The sequence below is a fragment of the Triturus cristatus genome, chromosome 8 (genome assembly GCF_964204655.1).
Source record: "Triturus cristatus chromosome 8, aTriCri1.1, whole genome shotgun sequence".
In the NCBI taxonomy this organism is placed as follows: domain Eukaryota; kingdom Metazoa; phylum Chordata; class Amphibia; order Caudata; family Salamandridae; genus Triturus; species Triturus cristatus.
Genome location: NC_140591.1, coordinates 51,559,165 through 51,573,675, shown reverse-complemented (window position 1 = coordinate 51,573,675; position 14,511 = coordinate 51,559,165). Strand labels below are relative to the sequence as shown.

The following is a 14,511-nucleotide window of genomic DNA, read 5'->3' as shown; positions in this document are numbered from 1 at the left end:
GAGGTTTTATTGGTATCTTACTGGGGAGCATCACTAGATCTCTTAAATATTTGTGTCCAGATCTTTTTATTCCCTCTGTTGTCGAAACCCCATAATTCGGGGCCGAACCAACTGCTTTGGCTACATAGATCTTAAGAGCGGGAGCCACAGGTCTGCTCTGCGAGGAGTAATGTTCTCTAGCTAACGCTCCTTTTGCACGTTTGTGGCTCAGGAGCATTTTATCGATGTGATGCCGCCAATGCATTTTCTCAGTGAGCCGGATACCTAGATAATCGAACTTTGTGATTCTAGGTGGGTTCCATCTAAAGTAAAATTACCTCTATATGGCCTATAGGGGTTAAACACCATCAGCTTGGTTTTGGACATGTTAACAATCAGCCCCCTAGACTCACAGAAAAGTCGGAATCTATCTAGAAGCTTTTGGAGCCCAGCCGGAGTCTTAGACATGAGGAGAGTGTCATCCGCAAGAGCAGAGTAGGAATCCTGTCTCCTGTCAGGGAAGGGGCATCAGATGGAAATTCTTGGAGAAAGCTAACCACCCCGTTCATGTATAAGGAGAACAGGGTGGGCGCCATAACACAACCCTGGCGTATTCCTCTGTTTACAGGGATCCTATCTGTCTTCTGGTCTTGGGTCCCCCACCTCACTTGGGCATAATTGCCCTCGTGAAGACGAATCAACAGATTCAGAACCATTGGTGGGATCCCCATATCATCTAGTAGGTGCCACATCTGCTCACGGGGCACTAGGTCAAAGGCAGTCTTTATATCGATAAAAGCCAAATAAAGACTACCCTTGCCTATTAGAACGACCTTCCAGTAAATTAAAAGCAATCTAAAAGCTTGCACCACCGTCCATGTACAGGCTCTAAAACCCGCTTGATACTGGGAGAGGATATTCTTCTCATCCACCCAGTGGTGAATTCTCTGAAGCAGCACCCTGCCAACTTCTTTCTGCATAGCATCAATCAAACTGATTGGGTGGTAGTTGGCAAGGTCATCCCTTGCGCCTTTTTTTAAAAATAGGTACCACCTCTGCATCTTTCTATGAATCAGGTACTGCACTACCCTTTGCAATAGAATTGATTAAAAGCGTGATATAGTTTGCCCAATTAGGAGGGTCTGCAAGAAAAAGATCTCCAAGGAGGCCATCTGGACTCGAGGCTTTTGCTGGAACTATTTTCTTTAAGGCCGCCTCTATTTCTGTAGTAAAAAGCTCAGTAACATTCAAAAAGTGACAAGTAGTTAAGTGGTCAGCCGACCCGACTTTGCTAGTTGGGTTAGACCCAGAATAAAGTTTCCTAAAATGATTAAACCAGTCCTGATTAGTAATATGATCAGGGATTAAATCAGGATCTTTGTTGCTTGACCACCTAACCATATTCCAAAAAAGATTGGGATCCCTGGCTAAACTAGCATCCTTTAGGTTTTGCCAGTGTGTCTCATCCCACTCAAGCTTTGCGTGGATAACAGCAGTTTTGCAATCCTTTCTAGCTTCTCTTATCAAGGAGCAATTTCTGCTTTTTATTGCTAAAATTAAGGCCTTTTTCTTCTGTCTACAGTCCCCGTTAAACCAGGTCCGGCGATTTTTACGACATACGCCTGGTTTTCCAGCATGGTTCTCTGTAATGAAAAAAGACCCCAACTGGGCTTTCACTCTTTCATATAATTCTGGGATCTTTGACAAATCATCCGTTTCGTTGAAGGCCTCCCGCAGTTTAAATGTGTTTTCACTGAGAGTGTGCCTAAGCTTGACCATTTGGGATTCTAGTGCAGCAATTCTTGGCCATTTAAGGTACCTTCTACAATTTGAAGGGACCAACTCTTTTGTCCTCAAATGGGATCTTGTGCCCTGAATTGGGGGAAAAGAGAGCCCAGGGGGTTTCCATAATCACACATTGGTGTTCAGTGATTTTACAGCCCATATCGATCTTGGCCCAAACCATAAGACCTCCAGAGGGCCACCCCTCCCCGTTGAAACGGCAGAAATAAAAAAAAATATGTAACCAGACTTATATAGTGGGGCTAGGCTCCATGTTTCTTGGAATATACAGCTGTGATGTTCCTCCATCAAATCATCCCAATCAGGTAGAGACATTTTGTTTTGGAGACCTGCCACTTTCCAAGAAAGGATTTTAAACTGGGAAGTTGGAATTCCATTACACGGAGGGGTTTGTTGGGCCAAGGTGGGTGGAACAGAAGACGGACAGAGGTATTCACATTTGCTGCAGCCATGAACTTATGCGCCACAATCAGGATGGCTACTAAGTCTTATTAGGTATTACCCAGAAATTGTTCAGGGACGGTACATAATTGGTTAATACTAGGGGCGCTTGGGATGTTGTGGTTAGGGTGGGTTCTAATTCCTGCCGGGGCTGTGAGTCATGACATAGTCAATCAACCGCCTCAAGTGAGGTCCCTCTAAATATGGGCAATGGTATCACATTATCATGAGCCTTTGCAGCAGCGATTGTTGGAAAGCGACTAATCTGGATGGATGAAGAGTCCGGGGGCAGGATCTATACTCTAATGCCAAAAGGTTTTCCGCCAGGTCACGGCTGATCAAGGTAAGTTTGATGCAGTCCATAGATTTACTGTTGGGCGTGCATCTCCTTGCCCTAATTATATCCTCCCTAATCAGCGAGCGGCAAACCCTAACACGACGTAACCGATGTATGGATTTATTTTTCAAGGATTCGTCATTCTCGTGTCTACAACTAGAGGCAATTTTAGGGACATTAACCAAGGAGACCGTCTGTGCCTTCATAGAAGAGCCTATTATGGTTTGCTGTAACTTGAGAATAAAGTTGCTTTTGCTGAGTGTTACAGGGATGAACTTCAAGGGTGCCTGTCTGTTTGAGTCAAAGCCATAGTGGCTCGTCGAGATGGAACAGGAGTATATGACTGGCCACTACTTGTAAAATCGCCTATTTTAGGTGACTGTTGTAAATTATGTAATAAGGGAACTGCTGGGGTATGAAGTGTGCTATTAAGAACTAGCATTTTGACTGTACCCACAAGCTCCTTAATCATCACTTTCAATGACATAATTCATTCCTTGAGTGAATTACCAGTCTGAAGAAGACTCTGAGGTAGAACAAGTGGAAGCTATTTCATTTGGGCTCTTCTCGCAGGTTGGAATGGGCTGTAGGGGTTGCACTTCCACACAGGAGTCAGGCTCCCCAGCCAATACTGCAAATCGATTTGTGCAGATAATTAAAGGCTCAAGGTGGCCTACAGCATTATGAGCGGGAAGTAAGTGCAATTGAGGGGGGGTGTCGGTCAGCGGGTGTGGCTCAGGGCCCAATAGTGTAGTCTCGCAACCGCTCCCTGTACCTTTATGTAAAAGTTTTTGGAACATTGGGGGGACGATAGTTTGGCGCTGGGTCATAGAGGCCTTATGTGCGGGGTTAACCTAATCAGAGGTGGCTGGTAATTCAACTCCTAAAAGCCCTTCGCATTCCGTAATAAGATTATCGATTCTATTCACAACACACTTGTTGGTAACAGTTGCACTCTTTGCTGCTTTCCTTGCCTTTTTTCCTTGCCTGCCCCGCAAGCAGGGCCGATTGCAAACACCCCCCCCCCCCCTGGCCCCTCCCCCCGTACTCTCCATGGTTTTCCTTTTGCCCATTCCTACCTTAAAAATAACTACTTTAGGTCAACAAGACGTTTCACAGCAAATTCACAGTTGAGATATTTATGCCAACAAGGAGGAAAACAAGGGGTTTAGAACATCAATCCCCCAATACGGAGTATAGTCCGTTTTAAAACATCCAAGGAGAAGTGAATAACAAGCAAAATAAAAATGGATTGCACAACCGTGACTCAACACAGTACCTTAAAAATGTCTTCAGAGGGTCTTTATGAAAAAAGTGTCCCAAAAGTAAGACGAAAGAGGACTGGCCCCGCCCTGTCTCTTTCTGGCGATGACTGGCAAGGACGGGCCCGCCCTTGGCCCGCGCGCATCCCGCACTGCGGGAGGCTAGCGGCGATTATAACGTGCCTCCAGGCGCACTACACATCGTCGGGGGGGAGCGACAAAGCAAGGGTTTCTGGGTAGTGTAGTTTGGAGAGGCCGTTTCCCTCACGGGAGGTAAGTGCAAGAAACTGCAGCGTTGGCCGTGCCTTCACGGTGGTGATGTGATAGCGTTTTCCCACCTTGCTGCTACTGCCCCAGGAAAGATCTGCCGGCTCGTGCGTCTCTTTATACCAATATTTGACATTACAGGACTCCTGGACAGAAAATCTTACCAATGTCCCCCAACGGCAAGGAAACCTCTGCCAGTGTGTCGGTCATTAGTTATGGGTGTCGTATATTGAGACCCTGAATACTGCCATGGCATGGTAGAACTTTCACTATGTTTTCTTAGCCCCCCAATAGAGCTCCCACAACGCTTGCAGAAACCACTTAAAGGGAAAAATGGACCGCCATTGATGCAGGAATCTCTACATTTGGCTGCCTGACAAGCCATGCAGGTGCCACTTGGTCTTAAATTCTGTGTGACCTCAACTAAAATCATTAACTCCATTAAAGTTCTCAGATATTCAGACAGGCGTTTAGTGAAGCTCAATAAATAATCCAATGCTTTAAGGTGCGCTACAAACCCCAAGACAGTGTTTTGCAGCTCTAAACATATTAATAGGCCTATCCGAGAAGTGTGTGTCTGGGAGAAACACTGGCACGTCGAAACAAAAGATTTGTTGCTTTATTGCTCGACGGTGATAATTTGCAAGATTTCCAATGTCTTTGCTCTTTTGACTAATGCGTTGGTTGGTGGCTAATTTGAAAGGTGAGAGCTTATGTCGTAGCACAGGTAGTCAAAGGGGCTACATGTCTAATCATAGGGAAGGCAACTGAACTACTGGTGGCCACTACTTGCCACCTCTTACAGTGAACAGCAAATAGGTTGGCCAATTGACTGTGCCCTATTACAGAATTAATAAATAACTTTTTATGCACCATGTCATAGCTTAATGTTGACATTTTTACACTGTAAATAATGGTTGGTACTTTTACCTAATGTAATAGTACTCCATATAATGACCTCCGGGGGTAGGAAGATTGACTGTATTGCTGGGTTAGAACTTGAGATCACTGCATATAACTGGCGAACATCAATTTATTAGATTGTAAATACATGGATATCAGAAAACAGTTTTCAGTCTGCCTATTGAATGACTCTCTGACATCTGTCTTGCCTAACACTTATCATTGTATGTTAAGTTAATTATATCAACATTCACCATAAATTATTGATTCTTGCTAACTGAAGAAAGAAGTAAACTTGGATTCACAGCCGATCGAAGAGTAGTGGTTTTACCCATCTCTGATGAAGAGCTAGATTTTTTAAAATATTCTCTGACCAAAATCTGATTTTGCCTAAGTGCCTGTCTGAAGGTCCTCAAAGCATGTGAGGCTTGTGCCAACAAAGATCTGAAACCATTTCTTGTCTTGGAAATTCTGTTGATCAGACAGGAAGGAAGGAGCAAGTCTTACCCACGGGTTTATCCACGATGCACAGAGTTTCAAATTGAATCCATCTTTGACTGGGCAGCTAGTGGTGCTAAGTCAGTGAAAGAGCTGTGATTCCTATTAAATCTGTACCAACCTACTGGATATGAGACCTGAACCCACACCTCACTGGATCTGTGACATGAGGAGATTCAAAGAAGGCATAATTTGTCTAGATCGCCAGGACCCAGGAAGACTTTAATGAGTTGTGGAGCCACGTCTCTTTTTAGTGCCTAGGGAACAGTCCCAGATCACAACATGCCATAGATGATAATATAGAAAGTCCGCAATATCCAAGAATGCGGGCTTCCAGCTTTGTCTTGGGCAAAGGTCTTCAGGAATGTCCCGTGTCTGGTTCATCAGATTAAAGGAGATGATATCCTCTAACGAAACAGTGGGGGCCATTACGAAAAAGGGGCTGGTGAGTCTTTGCATCTCGTTAATATAAGAAATTTTCTAGCAAAGTTGAAAGACAAATATTAGACTGATTGAGTACCCCTACTGGCCTTGTTGTACCTCTAATGCTGCAACCTAAGACACAACGCGGAAGATAATGCACTGTATGCTGTATTGTTGATGTTTTGTTCTTATTGCAAAACGTAAATAAAGATTTAAAAAAATAAAATGAAAGACAAAAGTTGAAACCACATTTTGCGGCTATTGGGACAGTCTTGTTTGAAGTGATAAGTGTGTGTATGGGAAGAACTATAAATGTTAGCTAGAGCAGATAGAAAGGCAGCTCCCTGGAGGATGGGCACACAGTTAATAACATTACAGCACGGTGCTCATTTAAACTTTTCTTTTCTATTTTGTTGTTGTTTACAGCACATCGATCCAACACAGGAAGTATGAATGAGAATGAAGTCCATACAGGCTCACCGAAGAAACGCCAGAAAGTTTGCAGGAGTAGGAGAAGCCGCATCTCCACAGAGAGTGAGAAGAGATTTATTAAGATACTGTGTTTTTTAAATCACTAGTGATCACGTACAGGAGTGAGGTCCTTTCACTGTGCTATCTGCACGAAGAGCTTTGCTCTAAAGGCGCATCTGCCACAGCACCAAAGAATGCACATGGCAGACAGTTGTTTAGTACGAGAAGAGCTTTATTCAAGGACGAGAGCGCTTCTAAATAAACAAAGGGCTCATACAAGGATGAGGCAGCCTCAATTTAAGGAGTGTAAAAAGCTTTACTCAAAAGTTAATTCTACTAACGCATCAAAGAATCTGCACAGAAGTAAGGCTTTTCCACTTCACTGACAGTAGGAAGAGCTTTGTTGAAGAGTGGTTTTGTGAATCACCAAAGAATGAGAGCGTTTAATTCGGTGGCATAGCTGGGTTGCCATTAGCCCCAGTGCAAGCAAAGTAATTGGGCCCCCTCACTAGGGTGGCATCTCAGTCTGTCAGCTGCCCCTGACACTCCTCAATCTCCTTCAACATAGTCTGCATCCGTCGTATCAAAATGCACGACCAATCGGATGCACACGGTATTGTATTTCCACTTTCTGCAAGACAAAGTCACAACCCTGTAAACCATTACCAAAGCCAATAGGTTTGGCACTTGTAAAGTGTATACACGCAACAGTTATGCGCATGTCTGTACACACAATGCAGCTCTCACATCGGCACTCCCCTCACGCTGCTCTCACATAAGGATATGCTTTCCTCTGTACTGACACAAGCACAGCTTCCAACCTGTAGACCACTGACCCTGCATTCACAAATGAATATTAGTCTTACATTCACACAGACACACCCCTCACAATGCACTTACAAAACATGGTAGCTATCTTACACTCACACAAGCTCACACACAGGTGGACCGCTCACTAAAACTGAGCAAGAGTTGAGACCGATGGGGGCATAGGAGGCGCTGTTTGAGTATGTGGCACACCAGTCCATTAGTATATTTCAAAGCTTTTGTGGTGAGCTACATTGAAGCCTAAATGTTCCCACTATCTCTGAATCTCACTTTGGGGGGAAACATTTGTTTTCTGAGATTCTGGCTGATTTCCTTTGGTCTCAGAAGGAGAACTCTTCCTACTTCTGGTTTTAATAAGTAGGAAGTGTGCTGTAGTGACTCTTAGAAGTGGTTTTAAGTTTACCTTTGCATTTATTTTACGTAAAATGAAACCCTCGGATAACTAATTTATCCCATTCCAGCACTCTGTCCTCCGTAATTTTTTTTTACTAGCCAGCATTGCCTGCCTTCAGCCCATCAGGGTGAACACAGTGATTACTGTGACTTTGTCTTCCCAAACCACGCTGTAGCACGGGTATAACTTTGATCTCTGCTGGTGGTAGGCAGCCTGGACTGAATGGCGCACACTGCATTTACAAAAGTGAGCATGCACACTGCTCAGCTATTTATTTCTTGGAGTGAGGCAATCTTAGTGCTCCACGGGTGCTTCAATGTATTCTGCTACTCGGAGTCTGACTCCTGCATCCGAAGTAATGGAACAGAGCTAACCACAAGCTCCCAGTGCTGTAAGAGCTCCTGTGGCCCTACTAGGCGCTCCCTCTTTGATCATGGGGCTTTTGTAGTTGGGCCCCTCCTGCCTCTGGGCCTCAGTGCATTGCATTGGCTGCACCACTGATAGCTATGCCGGTGATTTAACTTTACAGAATGTGAGAAAAGTTTTTCTGAATAGAGGAATCTTCTGGCACCTCAAATAATTCACACAGGTGGGAACCGCTGTCGCATATTACTGTCTGTGAGAAGAGCTGCACCGGAAAGAATGTTCTTCACACTCACCAAAGAATCCATAGAGGTGCTTTCACTACACTAAGTATGAGAAGAGTTTCATTTAAGAGTGATCTTGTAAATCATCGGAGAACACCTTAATGAGGGAGGCAGTTTCACAATAGACAATATGAGAAAAGCTTTACTTAAAAAATAAATCTTCAAAGATACTTATGATCCGCACACGGGTGAAGCCTTTTTAATGTTCTATTTGTAAGGAGAGCTATACTCCAAAGAATATTCTTTTAAATCTGCAAAGAATCAACAAAGGGAAAGAGCATTATTTAACAGGTAAACCTCCCAGAGCATTGTAGAATCCACACAGGTGTGAGGTCATGTCACTGTGTTGAGTGTGAAAATCACCAAAGAATCTATACAAAGGTGGTTTTCTCGGATGTCTAGGATTATCCGTCACCAAAGCTTACATACTGCCGCCAGGGAACAGTACATCCTTTGCAGAACACTTCAATGAAATCCCCTCAAGACCCACTCCTCAACTAACATTTTCGTTGATCAGTGACAAACTATTTTAGCAAAAAACAAAGATTTGTGCCATACACAAACATTGATGGTCATCCTCATTTCCAACCTCCATAAAAGACCAGACCTGATAATGCCTCCTAGACCTTATCACATAAACTGAAAGAAATTGACTGGATTGGTCAGCTTTCTCTATCCTTCAACCGCATCTTTCTAGAGTTCCAGAAAATGGTCACTCTAAGTTGAGAACCGAGCACAGAGGAGTGCTGAAAAATACACCTTGGAAACATCTCACAAGAACTTTGCCACATATCTACATACACAGCATACCCACTCACTAAAGAGCTAACCTAACCATCTACTGCAACGGTTCCATCCCAAGCATCATAAACCGCATTGCCTGTTTGACAAGACATATACCCTGTGGTACACCAGTGTACTGCACAAAGGCAAAGGACAAATAACTAGATCTCAACTTGGACAGGCAAAATAGGAGAAGCATTGCCAGCCCTGAAGAAACAAAGACCGACACCTAACACTGCCCGCAATTGTAAAGCACTTTAAAAAAAAAAAAAAAAGAGTAACAGAGGGAAATCCTTGCAGATTTCTATCCCTAACTATAAACGTCTGCACCAATCGCAGACAACAACCCAAAATACCCAACTCATCTAACAATACTGGAAAGTTGTTCTCAGTGAAAATGTAAGGACTCACACAGTGGGCTCATAAACATCTGTCAAACATTTCTGTCCAACTTACCAATGAGAACCATCACAAAGTTGACAGCATCCCGGCAGCTAAACCACCAGATACTCCAAATAAAGATTTCCATCAAGTCCTCAACATATGCCGACTTACCCTACTGAAATCTTCTAATTCTAAAGTTGTTGTATGAATTGTAAATTCCTCGGTGTAGGAAGGCACATTCTCCTCATCTCTAAAGTCTGAACAAATCGCCCCAGTTGATTTTTACACCAGTACCTTCAGGACCTAAAACGAATCACCAAACGTCCCTTCATAGCAAAAATCAAGTTCTGACCTGTGTTTTAAACGGCTCGCTCAATGGCCATTCAGTCCACCCACAGACCCAAACACCGCACTGGACCTGTTACAAGTTCTTACTATTCTCTGAACCCTGCAGGGTTTCCTGTTATCCAGGACAAGGGTAGGAGGCAACATGTTACAATGAATGGATGGGTGAAATACATTTATTGAGCTCTTGCTACACAGCGTCTTTCTACGGCCTAATTGCCTGTGCTAAACATCTGGCCATGAATGAATTGTAGAGATTGCACATCAGTTGAAGAGAAAATCCGTTTCTTATTGTGGATCCATTAATATCATTGCCTTAGGCTTAAAATGCTTACTAATAGTCCTATTTAAAAGAAAACAGGAGAAAGCCCATTTTTACACACTTCAGCTATAAGGTACCTACATACAAGACCAATTGAGTAACCTCCATCCTCATCATAATGTTCTTTTCGACAAATGTCATAAAAGTAATACAAAAATGATACAAGTATACATTTAAAATGAATATTGGATAAAACAATATCATTCAAGTATGAGAGCTAATGCATCGCAGCAGATGAGAAGATAATGAGCAAAATAATGGGCAACCAGGTTAAACTAGTATCAAAAAACACTTTGCTAAAAGCAAGGGTTCGGTATTCAAGACCAATGTTAATGTTATTGACATTTCTAAAGCGCGAACTGCTACCCGAAGGTGTCCTGGCGCTACATTAAGTCCTACCTGGGTCCTAAGCGAGAAAGGGGTGATAAACCAGAACCTGAGCCTAGCCAGTAAAGCGCCAAGTCTTCAAAGCCTTTCTAAAGGCTAGCAGGCTTGGCAAGGCTCTAAGATGCATTGGGAGGCCATTCTATGTCTTGGCAGCCCCCCCCCCCCCAGTTGGCTTTTTTTGCAAAAGGTACCGCCACCAGATTAGCATCTGAAGAGCGTCAACATCTAGTTGGTGTGTACCATTGGAATTGCATTTTGAGATAGTTGGGCCCAGTTCTATAAAGTGCCTTGTGTACTGTGCACAGAGCCTTAAACTGCACCCGTTTTCGCTCTGGCAACCAGTGGAGCCTTCTGATCTCTGATGAGATGGAGGCATGTTTGGGAGTGCCAGTCAGCAATGTGGCTGCTGCATTCTGAAGGAGTTGCAATTTGTTCATTAGTCCTTCCTGGATGTTGACATATAAACTGTTGCAGTAATCCAGTCTGGACATCACTAGAGCCGTGATGACTGACTGATGACTCTTTGGGCAGGATTGGCAAGATTTTCTTACAGGCTTTTAGAATGTAGGAGGTGGAAGAGACCACTGCATTCACCTGATCCTTGAGGCAAAGTTTATTTTCTATCCAGACTCTCAATTTTTTTGCTTTTTAGACAGGAGTGGGAAGGGGACCTAGTGTGTCTGGCCACCATTCCGGGGTCCAGAAGTTGACATCATTACTGAATAAAACCACCTCCGTCTTACTAGAATTCAGGTTGAGACAGTTTTGGGCCATCCAGTTACCCACTGCTGTCATGCAATCATGAAATCTGGATGCTGTTCCCTGCAATTATCCTGGCCTTAGTGACACTACAATTTGGGTGTCGTCTGCATATCCAATCACATGATCTAGAAAAACATACAACAAACTACAATCCCCCCATAATTTGGAAGGATCTCAAAGAGCTACAAGAAGGGGCTCGTATCAATTGAGTACTTGTACGGGCCAAAGTATTATCAAAGCTTTTCTATAGCAGCCAAAGCCACACAATTGATGGACGGAATGCAGAACAAATCAAAACATTCACCCGCAGTAAAGAGATCGGTGTTAAATCCATCATTCTTTTGCTCACCATGCTACCCCAGTTTAGACCTGGCCATATACAAATCAGTCTTGACCCTGTGCCTCATGGAAACAGTCCAGCCCGAACTGCCAAGCCATGTCCGCCCTGGACCGGAAACAAGCATCCTAGGACCGGTTTCGGGGTTTCACCCCTCATCAGCCACGATAGCTTGATTCCAGTGGCATAGTGAGCCCAGGACCCATGTCTGGGCATACCTGGCGCACTTAGGGCGAGAAAGCAAAATACACACAATTGATGGACGGAATGCAGAACAAATCAAAACATTCACCCCCAGTCAAGAGATCTGGGGTAAATCCATCACTATCCAGTATTGATATCTTTCATAGATTCACATGCTTGTATCTTCCCCGTCATCATGGTGGGAGTCTCACGGTAAATGAATAACCATAGCAGTAAAAGAAAAACTGCATAGAAAACCCATAGGGAAGTATAGTGTTTGGTAACCTATCATCATTATTATGTGGTCAAAAACTCAGCCAATCAGCGGCCAGCCCTGACCTCACACTCCCCAGCAGAGCTGCCATGCCTCAGATTTCCAACCGCCATTGTGTGAGAAGGAGTCTCCCTGAGCCATGCTCAGTTTGTTCCTTGGTGAGCTTTTGAACTTTCTATCTACAGTCCTTTCATCTGGATTGGAGGTACTGTTTTTCATCTATTGTCTAAATATGTCTGAAGGCTCTAAGAGGCTTTTCAGGCCGTGCAGATCTTGTGGAAAGGCCAGATTATATTTTGAAGACCCCCACAAAGATTGTTTGTACTGTCTTCATCCAAAACATGTGCCTAAGGAGTGCAAGCACTGCAGAACTTTCTCTGCCAAGACTTTGAAAGACAGAGAAGCACGCTTGCTGTTGTGGCTTCAGAAATAGAAGGCCACCTCAGAGACTGACTCGGAGGATGATTCCAAGGCACAATCTTCTAAAAAAACGGAAGTCAACTACTTCTGAGGAGAAAGTGGATGCTAAAAAGCAGAAAATTACAGACAAGGAGGTGTCTTCATCTTCTCTGTCTCATACACCTCTAAAGGAGTCTTCAGAGACGAGAGTGGTGTCTTCATCCCCGTCGACAAAGGCTGGAGCGTCTCCGGTGCTTGCTTCTGTGAAAACGTCGACGTCAACGGCGTCGACGGCAGCTACAAAGACAACGCCGTTGAAGAAAGGTTCGTCGACGGGAAGATCGTCGACGACGACCATTCGGATTTCTTCGTCGACGACGGGAGCACCGTCGACTACGACCTTTAAGTCACCAATGGCAAGATCAATGATCTTTATCAGGAGTTTTCCACCGTCGACGGGCCCGTCGACGGACAAGAACACCATGGAATTTACTGCAAATATCTCCGCTTCCTCCCTCAAATCTGCTGGATATGCAAGAATCGGAAGATGAAGAGTCGTATGGAGTGGCCTATAGCCCCTCACAGCTAAAAATTAAGAGCCAGGACACAGACGAAGAAGAGTGCCAAGAAGGGCTGGGGGATTTTTCTTTTAAAGACCGTCCGGTATCCGGCTCCAAAAGGTATGAGTCTTTCCAACAGTCATACGAGTATGAGGAGGAAGAGGCGCATCCTAGTGTGAGGGAAGAGTCAATTTCTATGCCTGTTTCTCTAGTGACTGATTTACGACACCTGATCAATGACTATTATTGTCGTTTTCCAGAGGCTAACGCCCCTGCCACAAGTACCTCGGGCGATTCTCAACCTGCAGCTCAAGCTTCGGTGGTTCAACCTCAGCCTTCGGTGCAAAAAATACGCACTCCTCCAATAATTACAATTGGAGATGATTTCGCAGAGTCTGATGGAGAAGACCAGCCTGAAGAAGGGGGGAACTTCTTCATGAGGATTCAATGGGCGACAAATGGGATCAAAATATCTTGCCTACTACACCGTCTGTCACTGGCAAATTCTCCACCGGAGGACATTGGAGGATTTCCCAACATTATGGAAAGGGCCTCCAAGAGGTTCAATCTTCCACTGCCAGTACAGGAAACAGAATATTTCCTGTATTGCTTCAAAGAATCATCTAGGAAGTCTATTAGATCAATTCCAATAATCAGTCCTATCTGGGACAAGGGTTTAAATAAAGATCATGAAAAATCCAGCCTCTGTTGCAGCCTCGGTGCCCAGAATAGATAAGAAATATCGAGCCCCAGAGTCTTCTCCAGCATGCCTAATTGGAGACTTGAGGGGCACTGTTAAAGGGTGGTATTGAGGGAATCCATGGCAGAGGTGGCCATCAGGGGGTAATAAACATTAATGCACAGGGCACCACCAGTGCAAAGGCCGGCCCTGCCCTTGAGGCCAGTCTGCCTCACCAACAGTTAGCTCCATTGGCCTTGTTTCAGAAGTTGTAGCTGCAACTCACCAGGGATTGGCAATGCAGAATTTGCGCGCACACCAAACTAAATTCGCAAACTTCAGTCTCTCTGCTTCATTCACAAGCACTTTTAACATGTGCTGCCTGCTTTGGGGCCACTGAAATTAAATAAGCAGCAAAGGAGGATAAAATTATGCCGCAGTGTTGACTAAATTATGCATTAAAAAAAAAAGGCTGCAGCGTAATGCAGTATATTTTCTGATATTTTATTATTTTGACATGTGTACACATGCTAATAGTCTTTGGTAAGATTTCGCCTTATTAGTACCAGTGTAACATACAAATGCAGCAGTGAGAAAGGTGATCAGTCAACCTTTGCAATAAGCCATCCACTCACAGGAAAACAATTCACATTTTTTATTAACTTTTGATACGTTTGAGCTATAAACAATATATTAGTTTAAATGGTCAGATCATGCAACACATTTCGCATTAGGAGGCAAATATGGAAGAGCCATAATTATATAGAAAGCATTTGCAAACTAGGATATTTTGCCATTCATGTTTGAACTGCTGTTGTGGAAAAAGGGAGAAGTTCTGAAGAC

General features: G+C 43.9%; 1 protein-coding gene across 2 annotated transcripts in view; it reads left to right on the top strand.

The window, feature by feature from the left end:
• Positions 1-14,511, top strand: part of LOC146800044 (uncharacterized) — a 426,311-nt gene that overhangs the window by 250,957 nt on the left and 160,843 nt on the right. For both annotated transcript variants that reach the window (XM_085620951.1, XM_085620952.1), the window contains exon 14: positions 6,340-6,447. In XM_085620951.1, the coding sequence (XP_085477077.1) occupies positions 6,340-6,447 (108 nt within the window). The remainder of the gene's footprint in view (positions 1-6,339; positions 6,448-14,511) is intronic.